General features: G+C 43.6%; 1 protein-coding gene across 10 annotated transcripts in view; it reads right to left on the reverse strand.

Moving 5' to 3' along the window:
* LOC105025715 (transcription initiation factor TFIID subunit 4) overlaps positions 1–20921 on the reverse strand; it is an 84847-nt gene that overhangs the window by 25790 nt on the left and 38136 nt on the right. For all 10 annotated transcript variants that reach the window (XM_029125736.2, XM_029125735.2, XM_029125748.2 and 7 more), the window contains 2 exons: positions 19558–19614; positions 5915–6037 (listed from right to left, as the gene is read on the reverse strand). In XM_029125736.2, coding sequence (XP_028981569.1) covers positions 5915–6037; positions 19558–19614 — 180 coding nt within the window. The remainder of the gene's footprint in view (positions 1–5914; positions 6038–19557; positions 19615–20921) is intronic.

Below are 20921 nucleotides of genomic sequence, written 5' to 3' on the forward strand. Positions count from 1 at the left end.
AAAGCAAGATACAAATACATCTGAGAGAAAGAAAATTGCCCTATTTGATTTCATTAGGAGGGCAAAGTGATAAAGATCACAACGGTAGCTACTGTAAATTTAAGGGCTTTAGCCAACAGTTAGCCTGTGATTACTAGCCTATTGCTACATACAAGACCATTTGAGCACCAAACAAACATGTAAATAAGTATCAAACCAGTTCAAAAGCTAGCTACTTCATCCAGGTTACCTGGTGGAGTAAATAAAGAAAAAATACATAAATGTTTCTGCCATGTGGCATCACAGTATAAGGCAGCCATTTTCGGCACCGAGCTGACCACAATAGTCTAGGTTAGAGCTTACACCGGAGCGACAGCGAACAAGCGGCTGATGCCCATGGGTGACGCAAATTGGCCAGCATTACAAAAAGATTTCCTGGTCTCATCAAACTTTAGCGACTCCATCAGGTGGCACAGGAGCTGAGAAGCAAACGTAGGTCATGAGATTGAATTGGCACACATAGAGCCATGTGAATTCCTGGTTGGAAGACAAGTGTGGAAAAAAACTGAAGGGCTTGGATCAATAATAAAGGGCCATATACAAAGTCAGAAATAATACAATTGGGGAAAGGATGGGGGTGGGCTAAAACACTAATAATAACAAATGAATAAGATGGCACCTGGCTAAGTAAAGTAGGGCCTATAAAACCTCTTGAAAACTCCACATTTCCATTTTTGTCCCTACTCCGGAAAATGAATGTAACTGCCTGAAGACAAGTCAAACTAACATTACTATCTTACACAAATGACACAACCGAAATAGTCTCTTGGTGTCCCCCATAATAAGGACTATAAATGTACTGTAGCTGTTAAGGAAACCCACAGGAGTGATCCTCATTATGCCATTACCAAAATGTGGGTTTCAATTGAAGGATTAACATGACAGCCAATAAGGGGTCAATCCCAATGAATGCACTGACTGAATATATCAAATATTAATAAAACCCTCCATATTGGAACATCAGAAGGACACACATTCTAATGGAATAGTTACTCCCCTGTGCAAGAACAGTTAACAGAAGAGCGAGCCTATAGCCTCTTCCACTGTGCCCCACATGAAATCCCACTGGATGGAATGGGCAGGAGAATGGAAAAGAGGCGGGAAACAGGGAGGGACTGGCAGATTCTGCTGTCCCCTCTCTCTCACCAAGCAGCTGGCCTGTGTGGCTTAACCAAATAGCCTGCCTGCCCAGTCCTCCTCCTTCCCTCTACTCCTCGCTTTCCTGTTTGTCTGGCTGAAGACCTGGCCGTTTACTCCTGGGCAGTGCGTTGGGAAGGAAGGAGAGAGTAAAAGGGAAGGGAGGAGAGTGGGTGGGGGATTAGAAGGCATGGGAGGTGTGGGGGGGGATGGAGAAACTGCACACTCCAAGTTGGGATTGATTTACTTCATTAACCGAGATTACAAGTTTAACTTACAAACCAGAGGTCAAAATTTCTCATTAACAAGGGACCGTGGAGAACCTGGGGGCTTGGAGACCACTCTTATTACTGACTACACATTTCAATCTGTCTTTGATGTTCCATGTCTGCCTTTCTCCCCCTCTTCTCCCCTCCTAGTTTTTGGCAGAGAGGTTGATTTTAATTGTAGCTATAGAACAGAGCATAGTTTGCCTGTAAGCCAGCCTCCACATCTGTAGTGAGTGCAGCTTTAGTGATATTGGGTGCAGTCCATAGCTCGGGGCTAACTTTAATGGTTCCCCCTTTCATTGGAGGCTCAGATTGTTTTCCACGTGATTCCTGTTAATTTAGCTGGAGGAAAGGGCATCAGTTTTCCTTGTGCTTTTCCCCTCTCTCTCCATGCCTCTCACTCTATTGCCTCACTCCATTTTTCTGATCTACACCCTCAAAGTGAGAAGGTGAAATGAATTCAAATGGAAAAAATAGTCTGCTTGCTATTATATCTCTTCATGCCCTACCTTTTCCACCCAGCACTGCCTGGAAGAGACAGATAGGAGGACGGCAGCGTGGTTATAGAGTACTGTACAATTCAGGGCACTTTAGCTGCTATTGTTGTTGTACGTCAACAAACAATGTTGTTCCTTTGATGTGATAAATGGCCCAAGTGCCTGGATGATAACTGTGAGCTTGTTAATGTGTCAAGGATGTTTCAGCGCTCTGAGCATGTTTTACACTACAGTATGTCCCATCACAGCACATGAGCACTGGAATCTTTTAGATTTTTTTGTATTGAAACATTTTTTTTGTTTTTTTCTGTTCTCACCCACCGTGAAGCCGCTCAACAGGATCAACCACTGGGATCTTTACATTAAAAAGATAAAGCTTACCTTGATTTTTCATTTTACATTCGTCCCCACAATACTAAATCATTCATTATTCTATCCCTAACAACACTAAACCATTCATTATTCTATCCTTAACAGCACTAAACCCTTCATTCTTCTTTCCCCAACAATACTAAACCCGTCATTATTCTAACCCTAACAATAAACCCTTCATTCTTATTTCCCTAACAACACTAAACCCTTCATTCTTATTTCCCTAACAACACTAAACCCTTCATTCTTCTTTCCCCAACAACACTAAACCCTTCATTCTACTTTCCCCAACAACACTAAACCCTTCATTATTCTATCCCTAACAACACTAAACCGTTAATCTTTTCTTTCTAACAAAAGTAAACCTTCAATTTTCTTTCACCAACAACACTAAAGCCTTCATTCTTATCCCCCAACAACACTAAAGCCTTCATTTCCAGCCCCCCCCCGCCCCCCCCCAACATTAAACCTTCGTTCTTCTTTTTCCATGAACATTAAACCTTCATTCTTAATTTTCCAAAGGGATAAAACCACAACATGGACAGTACCGAGACAGTGGTTTCCAGAAAGGAATAGTATGACCCCTGGGGCTACATGGTCTATCTACAGGGGTACTTGAGAAGACTTAAAACCGTTTTCACACTATAAAAGTTAGGAATGGGCTATCCTCATTCCACACCAACACACATTGAGCAAGACACTGTCTATAGACCGCCATCACCACAGGGAGTATCCGTCAGGAAAGTGTCCCATACGTTACCTCTGGAAGGTAGTGTGCAACAATTGACATTTCCACCCGTTTACAATATAACTTTATTTATTTCAGAAGCATATCTTGCAACAAGTCTTGTACATCTAAATAAAACTGTTTTCATGGGGGCATCCTTTTAGGACAGCAGGACCACGATTAGGAAACACTGACTGAGTACACTGTTCCATTCAGAGACCCAATAACACCGCAATGGTGATAATCATGAAATAGAAATACTTCAGTGTCTTGGTACTGTGGCTCTCAGGCTATTATTCATGGCTAACCCATTAGCTATGATTGTGCGATAGCATAGCCATAGCACCAGGAGGCTAGCCATTCGAGGGCTAACACGCTAATGTTTGAGAAGGTGGTGTGAAAGTAAAGAGAATCTATTGAAAATTGTCCTCGCACCGATTCACCTGCACCTGCCCTTTTGCTTCTTCGGTCCACAACATCCTTTCTCTACTCCTCCTTCATCCTCCACCAGCCCTCCAGCTGGGTTTGCAGAGCACTTCAAATGCTCGTGTGCGCCGCTCAGAGCAGCGTTTGTTGGGGGAATCGAAGGCGTTAGTGTGGCCCCTGTTTGTGCTGTGACCCACAGTCAGGGCCACAGCGGGGCCTCGTCTCTCTGCCCCTGTGAAGAGCTCTTGCCATTGGCTCCCTGTAACTAATCCGCCCTGCGGAGCCCTGTGAGGCCCCTTTGTTCCCTCCTGCAGAGCAGATCAGGCTGGAGACAGACACTCCAGTCTTGACTGGCTATCAATTTCAGACCCTTCGGCAGTCTAGTGTCCAGGCAGCCAGGCTCCAGTGCAGCAGAACTCTGGCCAAGCCATCATCAAACGAAAAAACGAATGAGAAAAAAAAAAACATGTACTGAAATTGTGTCACCTGAATTGTGTCACGGTGGGAACAAGGCTGAAGGGTGGCGGAAGGGCTAAAGCAGAAGGGGGAAGGTAACAGAGAGCAGGATCTCAAAACCCTCATTATCCTCCAGCTCCTGATTTGAGTTCTGGCGCAGCACTAAAGGGCTGCCTTTGTCTATCTGGGATTAATACGGGAAGCAAGATGTCAGAGGGAAAATTTCAGCCAGCTAAGCAGGCAGCGTGGGCCCGCCTTCATAATGCTGCCTGCCTCTGCTGCCTGTATGGCTGCCTGCTCCTGGCCAGGGCCTGCGGCTCATTTCTGTGGAGATGAAATCTATGACAAGCCCCTCAGTGAAGCTGAGAGCGGGCAACAGTCCAGTTACACCCACAGGGCCTGCAGGCATCCTGTGACCCCCTTAGAAAAGTCACATTCACTTTGCTCTGGAGAAGGGAAGGAGAACGCCGGCGGCGCTTCCAGCCCATGTGAAATGAAGAAACGTGAGGAGGTGAAAATGAAGTGAAAATAAGTTAAGATTTCTCCCTCCCTCCCTCTCCTTCTCTTCTCCTTGCAAACGTTTAGAAGGGGGACAGGGGAGGGGAGGATAACTCAACTTCATTATAGCCCCCTAATGAAACCTTGACTGGACATTAAAAACAGCTCTGGAATAAATGGAGATTCATGTTTCTGTTTTGTGACTGTTAGATATAAAAACCGGACTGTGGAGCTCTGTTCACTCGGCAGCGAGCAGAGGGTCTAGGGCTTGCTCACCAACCAGGGTAAAACATAGTGAAAGAGGTTGGCCCTCAACTCAAGGACCAGAAGTAATGCTTTTATTTTGTTATTTATGCCTTTTTATACTGGGGACATTCCATGCTCTTCCTTCAGCAGATTGCATCTAAGCGGATGATGTGAAGATACAACCCAATAAGCAGGTTATTAAAATGACCAATTGGCATTCAGTAATTCAGAGCCTTTTTTAGAGTTCAGCATACTCACAGAATTACAGCATTACTTAGAGAATATTGTGGGGAGTTTGAATAGTTAATTTATTTCTCTGAGAATGTAAAATGTCTTTGGTTACAGAACAACTGTGAGTACGACTTAATGAATAACTCCGTAACAGAGAAATGTGATACCCTGGCTGTTCATTAACAATATTTTTACATGAGAGCATTCTTTTATAATACAATACATTATTCATTATAATTAACAACATACTTAGTACTAAGGGAAAAAAGTAGACAAGCTTTGGTCCTGTTAATATAGATATAGGTTAATGTATAAGCCATAGAGAGGCAAACAATCACTTTGAAAGAGCTCCAGAGTTCAGTGGCTGGCAGTGGAGAAATAATCAATCATATTAAGAGCTTTGCATAAAACTGACCTGTATTGGAGAGTGGCAAGTCAGAAGTAGTAACTGAAAAAGTACTATGTGAAAACATGACAGTGACCCAGCTGTGTGTTGCGAGAAAGTGGTGTGGTCATATGTGGTTCAAAAAATGTAATATTATTTTGTCCATCACTCAAATTCCTAAGCAGGGTGCAAACCTAACGTTGCCCATGACTTAAGACTCACCATCTCTTCAGTGAAGTATGGTGCTGTCAGCATCATGCTATGGAGATGCATCTCATCAGCAGGGACCAGACATTTTGTAAAATAATAAATGAAGAATGGATGGAGAATACTGCATGAGAACCTGCTTCATGAGAACCTGCTTCAGTTCACTGAAAAGCTGAAGCTTGGGAGAAAATTCACCTTCCAGCAGGATATTGATCCCAAGCAGGAGGCCAAAGCGACATTGGGTTGCTCAAGATCAAAAAGGTGAATGTCCTTCAGGGCCAGGTTAATAAACATACTTACCATAAAGACTTAAAGCTGTTATGCCACAAAAAGTGGCGTTACCAAATGTGTGGGGGATGAATACTTATTGAAGAGATATAGGCTAGCCATTTACAACTTAAATTAAAGGGGCTCTTGTCCTTACCTCAGTCCCCGACGGCGTGGTGCTTGGCGAGTCCAACTTGCGTTTCTTCCGAGGTCCAATTGCAGCTAGCGCGGTCAAGTTGGCATCTCGTTGCCTCACAAGTGCCATCTCCTGTTGCTGCATCTGAGGGGAAAAACAGAAACACATCAGCGTAGCATGACTAGAGTGGCATTGCCTACAGTAACAGTGGTCAAAGGAAAAAAATTAAGAGACCACAGCACCTTTTTCTTTCCTTTCCAAAAATGTCGAAAAGGAAGGTTTTGAGTGAGGAACAGAAGCGTTCAATTTGCAGTGGTCTCTTGATTTGAACCCTTCAGTTCCTCACTCAAAACCTACCTTTTTCGACCTTTTTGGAAGTCGAAAGTGGTCTAAAATGTTTCCAGGGGCCGTATACACCTCCGTTCAAAGGGTTGGCGCCACTTACAAATATCCTTGTTATCCATGAAAAACATATGAAACTGGTTTGAATAGGAAATACAGCAAAATGAATAGGAAATACAGTCATTGATGATGTTAGAAATTATGAGTCTCATTAATGTTCTTCTTTGTGATCCAAACACCTCAAACTTAGATTTGCCTGTCCATTAAACTTTTTGCCAATCATCCTCTGTCCAGTGTCTGTGTTCTTTTGCCCATCTTAACCTTTTCTTTTTATTGGCCAGTCTGAGATATGGCTTGGTTTTTGTGTAGATATTCCATAAAAAATCTGCCGTTTCCAGCTACCAAAGTAATTTAAAACACTTACAATGTCTAAAATGTATTTCTGATCGAATTGAGGTTATTTTAATGGACAAAAAGTTTGTGTTTCTTTCGAAAACAAGCACATTTCTAAGTGACCCCAAACATTCAAACGGTAGTGTGAATAACAATGCAGAGACAATGGACACATGTACAAACCTACTTATCGTACTCTATCTGTTGTTTACATCTAATGGCCTATAATTCCTCTACCACAAAAGTACCAATATCGTACCTACTGTACTTGACCAACCCTCTAGCGGGTGGAAATTATCATTTTGGCAAGAAATTTGATTTGTGTCCCTTCAGCCAAAGCAGGCCAACCTTTCACATGTCATAAATGGATAAACACATGGGACTTCAACGGTAGCGCAAGCATGTCTGTGTGCACAGTGCAGGTCTTTTGCAGAGAAATTGCATTTTAATGTCCATCCCTCCAGTGAGCGCTCCCATCTCCTTCCCCAAACCCGAGAGAGACAAAATGGCACCACGTTGTCAGGCATTAGCAGTGTTCGTGTCAGCCAGCCTGAGCGGTTCTGCATGGTCACATGCCTCTTTGTGATTTTTCTGTTTGTGATGTGTAAAGGGGAAGCAGTGGCGAGGCTCTGCCTGAGGTAATGTCATGTCTGGCCTGGGGGCTGAGAGGGAGGAGGGCTGAGGGGAGGGAGGGGAGCGTTGCTGGGAGCTGGCCTTTCTGCTGCATGAGGCGGGGAGGACGTGTGAGAGCCTGGGGCCATGGCAGTACAGAGGGCGTCAACTCCTCACCACCACACCCACGTGCCTCTCCTATCAACCCCAGCCACAGCACCGAGGGAAGAACGCCTGCCTAAATCCCTGCCTACCCAGTGGGGGGGGAGTGAACAGGGACAATCAATGTGCTTTCATGTCTTCCATGTTCTTTTATGTTATCTAAGAGTTTGTGTGCGCAGGTGTGTGTGTGTCTGTGTGTGTTTGTGTATGTACGTGACTGTGTGTCGTCTGATCACGGGAAGCTTCATGTTGCTTTCAGATAGTGCTCTGTTAAAGGTTGTTTTGCTTTATAAAACCGATCTAAAATGTGCTGTATGCCATGGGCACATGATGCCCTTTAGGGTGTTGCCACTTCACATTCAGCATGGCAAAACCGTAAAAAAAAATCCTCAACACACTGACAACATAAACTGGGATAAACTAGGAGGGAAAACATTTAGTAAAATGGGAGAGAAATTCTCCAAATCACTGCTGATCGTTACTGTACACTTGAAGCGGTTGCACATGGCTGTTTGTCATAAGGAGCACAGGGTACGGGGGAAGAACAGCAGTTCCACAAATATCCATAAACACCTGACACTATGACATGTCGAGAAAGTGATTCCAGGCTAAGTTCAGGTGTGAAATAAGGCAGCACTATGCAAATACAGACACCAAGTAGAAAGAAAGGAGGCAGCAGTACGAACTAGTCATCTACTGAGGATAACTCCTTCCATTATATGACCTGTGTGCAGATATCAGATGCATCTCTGTCGTCGATGTTAACCCTGTTAAGTTTGGTCACAAACGGAAAGCTCTCAAGGCTTGACCTCAACGGGTCTTCATTCCTCTGTGGCGGGGGGAGAGTGTGTCTGAGTCTGCCGGGGTCTATGAGTGTGTGTGTGTGTGTGTGTCTGGGGTCTGGGTCCTGCTATCTTACTGATGGCACCAGGATGCCGGGATGAATCTTCACCCTGCCTGGCAGTTGGCACCAGGAATGGGCTCTCACAGCCTGCAGCATTCTGCCTGCCTTGCGTTTCAGATTTATGACTGGATGATAAATGCAGACCTCATTTCACCATCTGCAACCCCCCCCCCAACCCCAACCCCAACCCTCCTCCAGCCTACATTTCCCATCATTGGAGACTGAGACCATGCTGATGCTGGAAGAAAAGACTGATTCCAATCTGATCTGGGGCTTGGTGCCACAGTGCATCTATAGCTCAGATAACTGCAGACCTGATCTGCAAATTAAATGACAAAGTACTTCCTATACAGTAGAATGCCCTACTTTTGACCAGGACACTATGATTCTGCACCATAGATAGATATAAATGATCACATTATCAGTGCCATATACCCATTAAAGTACATTATATTCCACCTGTACGGTATAGGGCACCATGCTTTACCAGGTCAACTCTGGTACGGTTTCTAGGCTTGGCTTGACCGTAGGACCAACCTATGAATGGGCCGCCTCAACTACTGTACATCACTAAATATTGCAGCTGGGAACCAAATGAAAAAGAAACATGACCCAACATACATACAGCATATTTGCCAGGTTTGATCAATGTCTGGGCTTAAGTATTTGGTTCCCCCAGTCTCTTAAATACCAGTTCCGGCAGCCTGCCCACATGCCCTTTGGAAACAGGGAATGAGACTTGTAAACTCAAATTATTTACAAAGGTCAGGAGAAGTAGAACATTGCAAAAAGAAGATTGCAAAAATTCCCCAATAGAATCTCCAATCAATGCATTTGTCCAGTAGTCAGGGTACACTGAAAATAGCTAGAGGTTCTGGTCTGAATACACAAACAGCAGTCTAAGAGTCAAGCAGCAAAAGTTCAACGCAATGTTAATACTATCAACATAAAACACCTGGATGAAATAAGTCAGTAAATGGGCTGAGTGAAGAAAAAGTCAATATCTGATATAAGAAGTAGAAACGTGTGCCTTTTATATTCTGGCCCCACTGGTGGCTGAAGCATTCCAATGCTTATGTACTTCATTCTTCCCTTTTCTGAATTATTTACAGCCGTAAAAAATAAATAAATAATAATCTGTCAGAGCTATGCCATAAATGTTCCACAAAAAAAATAAAAAATCAGCCTTCAAGTGTCAAACCCAGATAAAAAAAATACAATGCACAGTTCTTTTTCTACTCACAAGGAAAGAACACCAAGTCCATGTCCTCTACATGATGCAAAAATGTCTGAAACAGGGAAAGGCAGGCAGCTAGAGACACAGCCTTCCCCAGACAGACAGCACTCAGATTAACACAGATACACGGAGCAGTCAGTCGGAGAAACTACAACGGTCAACCTGATGTTTTCTATCTGTGTGCTTTGTAACAAAGGCTTCTCCGCCCTGGCCCAGGGGCTAACTGTGCGCCTTGTGGCCCCCCCCCCCAGACGCTTCCAGACAGATGTCCTTGGTGGAGCGGAACAGAGAGGAGGCAGGGCAACAGGCCGGGCTGACGTCACAGAAGACTGTGGAGAATGAGGGCCCAGGATGATGACAGTGCAGGGGGCCTCAGCCCAGACCTGGTCCCACCCAGGGCCAAGGAGGCAAAGCAGGGGAACTGCAAAGCCATAAGTACATACTGTAAGATATTCATATAATATCCTAGAGTATATACTCTAGACTGAACAGGGGGTGTGTGCTTCTGTTCATTAACTATACACTTACACAGTCACAGAATAATTAGCGTCCCTGATAAACATGAGCTTGAATTGTATTTTAAAAACATGAGCAAAAATGTGTATTTTCTGTCCTCAAATTGCTTAAAGAAAAAGTTATACTTATTATTCCTCAAAAACATAGGTGTCAAAATCTACATCCCATTTTTCAATACATTATAACCCTCTCTTGGGATGGATAATGAAACTGAGCTGATTTATAAGATGACGTAAATAATCCAGAGGTGGATTTGTTGTTGAAGATCTACTGTAAAATAAAGCAGAGGATCTACTGTAAAATAAACCAGAGTATCTTTGATGTTATGAGGATATTTTGCTTCTGCTGGTCCTGATAACCTCATCAAGGTTAACGTCATCACTGACTTGGCCAAATTCTAAGAAACTTTAGCCAAAACCTGGTTGCCTTGGCCAGAGGGCTAACACTTGTCCGCCAGTGGACAATCCATCAAGACAATTACCCCAAGCACATGTTCATAAAGAAAATGTTAATTCAACACAAAATCAAAAAGCCTGGAACCCACTGCAAACCTATGGTTTGAAGGTTAGAATGAAAGGGGGCAGTCCATAAACATCAGGAAGGGTTCAGTATGGAGGAACTGTCTATTGGCCCAGCCATGTTGCCTTCAATCTCATAAAATATTCCAGAAAACAACACTATCCTTGCAAAGGGAGGTACTGGAGTATTGAAAAAAAAAAGAAAAATTGAATAAGACTTTCTTTCTCTAAGACAAATATCATTTTCAAAACCGTTTTTCAAACAGAACACAATTTTAATTGTCTTGTTTGCACATCTTTATCATGGGTGCCAATTATTTAGAAAGTGACTGTGCCCAAATCCAGGAACTTCATTTATTCCCAGACACCCTGACAGTACACTGTTTTGGTAATAAGAGTCAGGCTGTCTCTTTTATGAACATCTGTAAGCTGTAAGGCCTTTTCTTATGTAAATTGCCTGGTCATTAAGACTCACCTATCGTATCTAAAGCAGACTCGCCTATCATATCTCCAACCTCATCTCAACTTAGTAGACATCCAATGTGACTGGGCCGATCTGCTATGTCACCCCATGTTTCAGGCCTGACCTATTATGTGGGTTTAAAAAAGCTATGGCTGTGGTAATACAGTATAACTGGATTTGCAAAAAAGAACTAAATGAAGGCCTGTAGAATGTGATGTTTCCACAAAGTTGGTTTGAGTGAATTTAATACAATGCTAAAATATTTTACATACACATGCTTAGCAAAAATGTAAATGTAATTTAAAAAAAGCAAATTTAATAGCAAATTTCTGTCCATTTTTTGTAAAGTAAATTTTTGTTTCACAATAAGACAGAGAAAACATGTGTTACCTATGGAAATGCCTTCTTGTGCTCCGAGCCTTCCCCTGACCTAAGGTCACTATGAACCCTCCCCAGACCTAAGATCACTATGAACCCTCCCCTGACCTAAGGTCACTATGAACCCTCCCCAGACCTAAGATCACTATGAACCCTCCCCTGACCTAAGATCACTATGAACCCTCCCCAGACCTAAGATCACTATGAACCCTCCCCTGACCTAAGATCACTATGAACCCTCCCCAGACCTAAGATCACTATGAACCCTCCCCTGACCTAAGATCACTATGAACCCTCCCCAGACCTAAGATCACTATGAACCCTCCCCAGAGCTGAGGTCATCATGAATCCTACCCAGACCTAAGATCACTATGAACCCTCCCCAAACCAAAAGTCATTATGAACCCTCTCCAAACCAAAGGTCACTATGAACCCTCCCCAGACCTAAGGTCACTATGAACCCTCCCCAGACCTAAGATCACTATGAACCCTCCCCAGACCTAAGATCACTATGAACCCTCCCCAGACCTAAGATCACTATGAACCCTCCCCAGACCTAAGGTCACTATGAACCCTCCCCAGACCTGAGGTTATCATGAACCCTCCCCAGACCTAAGATCACTATGAACCCTCCCCAGACCTGAGGTCACTATGAACCCTCCCCAGACCTAAGATCACTATGAACCCTCCCCAGACCTGAGGTTATCATGAATCCTCCCCAGATCTGAAGTTATCATGAATCCTCCCCAGACCTAAGGTCACTATGAACCCTCCCCAGACCTAAGGTCACTATGAACCCTCCCCAGACCTAAGGTTATCATGAATCCTCCCAGACCGGAGGTTATCATGAATCCTCCCCAGACCTAAGGTCACTATGAACCCTCCCCAGACCTGAGGTCACTATGAATCCTCCCCAGACCTAAGGTCACTATGAACCCTCCCCAGACCTAAGATCACTATGAACCCTCCCCAGACCTAAGGTCATTATGCGAGTGCCACCATCAAGACAACAAAATCAACTTATTAGCAGGAATTAAAGAGTGTATAAAGACTGTGAGCATAGAATTAGTGATGTAAAAGCACACCCCAACCCCTCCACCGAGCTAGTATTATCATTCTGTAAAATAACATTTGAAGAATTAAAAAAAAAGAGGAACCCAGAAATCACTGATAAGCATATTCAAGCAGCAGCATTATATTGGAAGCACAAGGAAAGTGGGGATCATTAAAAATAATGCTTATCTAATGGAAAATCTTACACTTTAAATGTTCTTCCTTCGCTTTGTCTCCCTTTACATGTGACCGTGCTTGGTCTTTTCAGTCCTTCGCTTTCTTTACCCCCGTTTATAACGTGTTGGATTCTGTGTTCGTCACCTTCCTATTGATCACATATAATTTGCATCTAGAAAAAGACGTGAACTTAGATATTCACACTCCGAGAACACGAGGAAGATCTCAATGATTTATTCATTTCCAAATCAAAAAACTGGAAGGTAGATGAGAAGAGAGAGAATCTTCACAGGAAAGCTGGGAGAGGGGAGAGGCAGGCAGTGGAGGGGAGAGCAGACTGTAGGGCTCGGAGACCGGGCTCCTCTTTCACACTAGCCCCTAGGCACGTGGTGTTCAAGTCCTGCTAATTAACAAGGTGAATCATGCTGCCGCTCTCTAATTAGCCAACATGACAATCTAATGGAAACATGCGGGCAGAGCTGGCATACTTAGAATCACCTCACAAAGGGCCCCTCTCTTTTACACTACCCTCCGCTTCCTTCCCCAGTGAATTCCTAGACACTGACCTTTCTGAAATAAAAAGAGGCTAGGCTGCCTGAGCGTGTGGGCAGGTAAGGTTTAAAGAGATCGGAGAGGTTAAGAGAATGTGAAGTGGCCTGGCTGGTCTTCTCCATGTGGGGGGGGGGGGGGGGGGGGGTTTGTTGCTAATTGAAACGTGTCCTCCCTCCTGCCTCATCTCCTCCCCACTTGCTGTTATCCCAGGCAGGGAGAGAGGCTGGCTGGCACCTCGCCACAAGCGTAGCTCAGCATACCCAATTCCCCCGTCGCTGGAGTCCCAAGGAGTGCTACAGCGCACAAAGAGAAAGTGGTCCTACAGGCTTCTTTTGCAAGAAAAGACGAGCCACAATCTCCCTTTGAGGCAAATCAACTTTTTTGTTGTTTTCCTTCTCATTACAGGACTTTGTAATATTCCAAAACACACATGAACACCAAAGGTATTTTTAAAAGCCTGGTGCTTTTTTCTTCATAATGTCTTGAGGAAAAAAAGATGGGGGGGGAGAAGTTGAAACAACAGACAACAAAGCAACAAATAAAAAAAAATTGCTATAGTGGACTATTTATGTAGTAGCCTATGCATGTTGAGGAGTCTTAATTTATTATGAAATGATTATGTTCATAATTTCACTTTGATCTTTTAAACAACACTGACGAAACACTTCAACAATAGGAAATATTTGAGAAGACGTGTGGATATCTGATATTTGCATGTATCTACATGCACATCTGTAATAACTACTAAGAGGGCAGACATTTTTAACCAGCTGTTCCTGTAGAAGACTACCATATACAGAGACAGATTTCAACACCCTACTAAAAATAAAGGGGGATTTCCTGCCTTGTGATGGCCCTCACAGTACTACAAAGTTTGCCAACCCTGGTCATGGTGTTTCTGATTTAACCAGCCTGCAAGAACACGTGCTGAATTTAGGCAATTACTGAACTAATCCATTAGGTCAGTTGGCCTGGTTTGGGTTTTAGTTGGGACAAAATCCTGCAGGACTTGTGGCAAGAACAAGATTTCCTAACCCAGAACTGCTGTATATTATGGGTTTCATAGACAATATACGGTGTATTCTGATAGGATTTTGATCTGGGGTAAATCCTATGAGCCTAACAGAGAGCACTCTACTCCGGGCACGATGATGGTTTCTGAAAGTCCATGATCAACAGATAAAAAAAGCACTAATAAAGGCATGGCACGTCTTCCTTGTCCTATAACAATAGAAGAGAAATAGAAGTGCATGATTTTGCCTGTTGTGCAGGCGTTTTTCTAGGCTACATGAGACCTGGTCACCGGTGAGGGATGCTGGGCCCCAGGGCCATCACAAACATGTCGCAGAGCCAATGTTCTCTGAGGGAACACTGGACCCATCCGGAGGTCATCATGTGAAGAAGTGGGTTAAATGTATAATACCTCTTGATGGATAAGTGAGAGGAGAGAAAGTGTAAAAGACCAGTGTCTTGTTGCACTTCTGACCAATCAATGCAGAAGAAGAGTAGGGCATGTTTATGCATCCAGCTAGGACACACAGAGTACAAACTGTACATTGCCTCCTGGTTTTAATTGGGGGCATACAAGGTGGAGAGTTCAGCAAGTCAGAATTCAATACGGTGCGGTTCAAGACTTTTCATGCACAATCCGGTTGTGCAAATGAGAAAGAGAAAAAAAATAACTCCCTCAGTGCCCGAGGAGGAAAAATATTTGAGGAGAATTATTCTAACAAAAAGCTGAGAGATTCCCATTGGACAGCTCTCAGTTTCACACGAGTCTGGAATCACTCGGAGCTAGTGGAGAGTCGCTGCAAGGACACAGATCCAAGCCCCTGGATCTGGTACAGAGGAAGAGAGAGGCTCCCACACCTCACACCCCCTGTCAACCCGTTCAAAGACAGTGCTCTGCTATTTTCTAACTCTTGCTCAATAACTGGTCATTTACCTGTGATGGGAAGGGTGGTCATATTTGAGATGTGTCTTCAAAAATTTGCACAAACCCCAGAGATGCTTTGTGATTAAAAACTGTTTACCAATGCAATTAGAGCAGTAAAAAGGACTGGTATGTCTTAAACTGTGGTATACGGTTTAATATACCACGACTAACAGCCAATCAGCTCTCAGGATTCGAACCACCCAGTTTATGATGTTTCGAAATGCTAATACAATGTAGGAAAATATTTACCTGTGGAATCTGATTAATTTCTGAAAAGAAATAGATAAGCCCACTTTATTACTGGGCATACCACAGCCTAGATAGGATGAACATCTAGTCCCTCTTGTGGTATTGGAGTTGACAGCAACAACATAAAAGAAAACAAACACACAACTGGTTCCGAATGGCTAGTCATGGATCATGTTAGACATTAGTACAATTATTTTTTATCAAAACAAAGTCCTTTAAGCAAACACCAAGCACTGCACCAATAATTCAGGTTGTACCAATAGCATAAATACTTCAGAAAACCTCTTAACTTTGGACGCTACTGCAGGCCTTGGACATAAAGTCCTTACATTCAGAGACACAATCTGTATATTGATATGCCTCCAAAACCCGATGTTACATATTGTGGAGGACCATGATTATGTAGAACTCCAGTCTTGAATATGCAGGCTTTCTTCTAGCCACGTATTAACACGCCTGCCCCCATATATCCTGGCAGAAGATATTGATTAACTGATCATGTATTTGAGTGTGTATTTGAGAAAGGATTATGATAAAAATGCTGTATATTATAAATGACAATCACAATTCTTTTTCCAACAGTCCGTCTTCCACATAAACATGTCACAGGATGAGGTGCAAAGTTCCCTTCTTTCAAATCCTGGTTGCAGGAAGTTTATTGTAACTGTATCAAGCTGTGATATATATTTCTGTAACCCATTTTCCAACTCTTTCTATGATCAAAATGTTTCTTTTACTGGGAATCCTAAAGCAGAAAGGCTTTGTGCTCAGCCTTGCCACTGCATGTAGAGTATAAAATATAATTGGGCTTCTCCAATAACACATTTACCATGAATCATTTATGGTTTTTCGACAAATTCGATTTTGAAGCAAAGGCCCCAAATATCAATGGCCCGCATTTCTTAGCTGGTTTGATGGAGATTGAAATCAGGAGGATCAGTCCTCCAAACCAATCACAGACTAAAGAGCCGGCGCTCATCCGCAGCGTGTTCTCAGAGCCAAGACCATGTGAAGTCCTGGGGATTTAGAAGAAATGGCTAGTCTTCCTCTCCCCACTTCCATTTTCTCCTCTCCTCCCCCTTCTCTTTTCTCCCCTCCACTCCCCTTTTCTCCTGTCCTGCCGCCTCCAGACAGGGTTGTGATGATGAATCTGTGGCCGCAGTGTGTCTGTGTTTCTGACACTCTGATGTATCTAGGTCTGGTCCACTGTTCCCCACCTCCCACCCTCTTCCTGTGCTGAGAGGAGCTGATGATGAGGCACTGCCTCGCCTCCTCCGTCTCTGAGAGGAGCTGATGATGAGGAACTGCCTCGCCTCCTCCCTCCCTAAGAGGAGCTGATGATAAGACACTGCCTCGTCTCCTCCCTCCCTGAGATTTCAGACAGAGCACACAGATCAGACCAAATACTTGTTTTTGCCATTGATTTTCACTGGGGGGCATTTTAAAAATAGCCCATCTGACCTTTTGGGCGAATGTTGGGCGCTACACACGTTTGGGTTTATGCCTTCTGCGATCTGCCCAGGTGGTATTGAGGGCTGAGGGGGGCCGGGCAATGGATTAAGTTGAGGTGGGGACCGGAGAGATCTGCAAGTCCACACGTCCACTTAGGGCCAATAATGCCATCACATAAAGCAGAGTATGAGTCTATCCTACAAACGGGAGTTGCTCTCTACCACTCTGAGTGCAATTCACCTGTAGCCTCTTGATAAAGTCAAGGAACACCACACCACTGCCACTTCCCACCAACCACACAACACACCTGCCTTTACAAACAAGTAATGCGCCAACTCGAAACGAACACACACCTCATAACAAGTATAACACCGTGTCATTCAAAATGAGGGGGGCATATATAAAATGGCAGGATTCTTCACTCCTCCGTGGCCTGGGAGAGCTCGGCCTCATTATCCTGATGACATTTGTGCAGATGTGCTGAACGGGAAGCAGGCGCCGACAGACTCCCTCGTCGAAACTGCAGCGACACAAACAGCGAACCCTGTCCCCTTGAGCCAGTCAGGTGATGAAAACCAGAGAGGCACGGGCTGAGAAACAACGACCGTTAAGCAAAAAAAGAAGGATGAGGGGGATTAAAAAACAGGAAGGGGGGCCGGCTCCACCCGTCCTGGTATCAACCCTGACTGTGGCACTAAACATCACATGAAGTAACACCCCCGACTCACCCCCACCCATCCTTCTTAAAATTAGAAAATGAGAACGTGTGCGCACGCCAATTCTTTCTCAGGAGCTAATCTGGCCACATCCAGATGACGAGCGGCCTGCCACTTAACAGGGAGGAGATCCACTTTGATCACACAGCCCGAGGGCGAACCTATTGCAGCACAGCCTATTACCCTGCCTCATTTGCATATTCAGCTAGGGCTTATGGGGAGGCTGAGATCGAGTCTGAAGGTTCTAAAGAACAGAAGTAAGGAAAGGCATCACACTGGGGTGGTGGTGGAAGACCTTCTCACCAATCTAATGTCTGCAGTATATCACTCAGAATGCGTCACCAACAAATTGCTTCACACTAAGAGGTTGCAAAACTTCCTCAGTTTCAAATTTTTTGTGACCTGACTATGTAAAAACCAATTAAGAGAATTCTTAGACTACTCCACCAACCATTCCTGTCTTCTTGTTTGTCAATTCTTTACCTTTCTCAACAGCTTTGGGTGACAAGTAGACAGTACATCCACTGAACCGCTTTGTCATATCTAAGCCAAACATGAAGCCATTGAAGGCCACAAATGCAATCTGAATTTTAATGTAGATATAATTTAGATAATGAAAAAAAAAATGTAGGAGTTGGCAATTTCTGTGACACCAATCTTTCTTAGATTACAAAAATAATATTATACATACTCCTCAGGAAACCTCTTTTTATTAGTTTAAAATAATATAATGTTCTTTTACATTTTTCTGAGCATACGATGTAGTTCAGAATTTGGAGTATATATATATATTATTCAGTCTTTTTTACATATCTTTTAAATATCAAGTTAAGAGAAAATCAAGTTATCCTTCTCGCCGCCATGCTGAAGACAGTGCCCAATCAATGACCAATCACAACAGATGTTTCAGCATATCTAAACTATTAACCAACCACCAAGATTCACATGACCCCAAACACTGCGATACATCTTTATATTTTGAAAATGTATCTACGATATCATAAACACTATATATGAAGTACAGACTGTGTAACCTACTACATCTGAGAATAAGCACCAAGCACTAACATGGGGTTATTCTCAAAAGCTTGAGCGTTTTGGTTCTAGTCATCCAATGTGTTTCCCTAGGTCACCACATCAGCATGACGAGCAGAATTAACAGTAAATAGATTTTAAAGTCGAGAGCTATGTTTTCATTTCACAGAGATATGCTCGTTTTTGTGACAAATCTGTTATCTGAAAAATATCAGGATATTGGAATTATTATGTAAAGACTATACACAAGGGACTTATACCTGCAGGAAATACCAATGACGGTGTCTAACAGTATTACTTACTCACACAACTGTTGTGATTGGCTTTGATGGTCATCTATGGATTACATGATTATAGCGCTAATAGGTCACACTGTGGGGATATCGAGGTAGTCTGGGATAGTTGGAATTCATTTACATTTTTAAACATGGTCTGTCCTACAAGAGGAAATAGGGCAGCATACTTACACTTAGATTTCTCTTGAACTTAGACCACTGTCATTTACTTTTGCCTCCCCTAATTCTGGGAAATCCTACAGCAGTCAAAACACCAACAACTAGAAGTTTGGGCCATCGGTTTACATAGAGGATTTTCTACACATTTTACCTATTGGCCAACAGAGGACACCCTAGAATCTCTCTCTGAATAAGCTGCATGCCCATAAAACAGCAGTGTCCAAAAAAAATAAATTCAGGGGACAGAAAAGAGACAGAGAGAAAAAGACTGAGCGAGAAAGAGAGTGACAAAAAAAAGAGTGAGCGAGAAAGAGGAGGACCTCTTTGGTGTGGTGTCTCTGTTCTGCAGGAATCAATTTTCCAAACGAGATGAACATCAATCAGCACAAATAATTCCTAAAACTTTTCAAGTCAGACTTTTAAATGGCATTACATATGTAGTGAGGCATGAAAAATTAATATGTTCAAGTCTCTGGAAAATGTCAAGGGTAATGATCTCCAGCACAGCACTTACCTCCTTAGCTTTCTGTTTCAGCCGAGCCTGCTCTGGGTCCTCTTGCCGGGAGCGACTCTGCAGAGTTAAGGTAGGGGGAAAGGGGGAGGCGGGGGAGACACACAGGTTAACAGCTGGTTTAAGGACCCCATCATCTGTTGCAGCCAGCATAAAAATAGTACAAAATGGGAAGAGGATACAAGGTGTCAAGGACATCGTATTCAAGTGCAATTGAGCGCCAGGGGCAAGTGCCCTTTAAACCTGCACCCAAACCGCCGTAAATAAGCTGCTGGAGGGAGATTGTAATCAAAGGAGGTCATTAAAAAATCTGTGCCGGCCAGCAGAGCACATAAGTCCGGGAGAGCGTGCTCAAATTCTGTCCCCCCTTTAGTTGAGGTACCACTGTGTTCTGTTTGGATGTGCGTCTGTGTAGAGTCAGGACCAGAGGCCAGAGTCCTGTAGCTCCATGTTAACCAGTCAGTGAAAGCAGAGCTGCATGTATCTGACAGTGGGAGCCGTTAACCAAAAGGCTTCCAATTACCCATACAGCCATTAGTCTAAAGCCTCACCATTACTGGTACCATGACAATTCATTACACGAACACAGCAGCGTACTGTAGGTAGCAGAGCATTTCCTTTGCATTGGTAATGAGAGACTGATTAGAATGCACCCACAGTGTAACAGTGCCATGTTTTTGACACGTAGCTCTTTTTCTATGCTGTAAGAATACAACCAATAGTACTGACCCTTGCCATAGCTACAGCAATTTAGGTCAAGCATGACAGGTGATTAGCGCAATGTGTCTTCAACACTGCCTCTGTAGAAATTAAATATATCAAGCTGTACTTGTACTACCCAATTCCTCAACTAACCCTAAAGCACCTTCAGCCTCCAGTCGACCAGAGCATCCCTGTAGACTGGAGTCATATTTTAAATGGAGTGGGAGTGAAGGAGAGGATTTTAGTGGGTTCTTATTTAAGAGGTCAAATGATAACAGAGCCTGAGCGTCGAGCCCAGCCGGCAGAGGGGAGAAAACACGGACACAGATGGTATGTTTACAAAGGGCCACTGTGCCACTGGCATGCTTTACATCTCCCCTGTCAGCTCAGCTGTCCTGCCTCCCCCCCCCCCCCCCCCTCTAAGTCTCTCTCTAGGAAGGAGAAAGGACAGGGTGCATACAGCAATACAGGGGCAGGATGGCGGATCTACCTGTCTAAAAAACCCAGATAGCTACTGAAATATGCAGTAGCAGTGTAAGGGAGTGTAAGGGAATATACTTCCAAATCGTTGAAATTCTGGGTGTTACTTGACAACAAAATTGTCAGGTAACACCCATTGTCCCAAATGTAACTGACTGACATTTAATTAAGAAATGTATATGCTC

Source organism: Esox lucius, chromosome 2 (assembly GCF_011004845.1).
Source record: "Esox lucius isolate fEsoLuc1 chromosome 2, fEsoLuc1.pri, whole genome shotgun sequence".
NCBI lineage: Eukaryota > Metazoa > Chordata > Actinopteri > Esociformes > Esocidae > Esox > Esox lucius.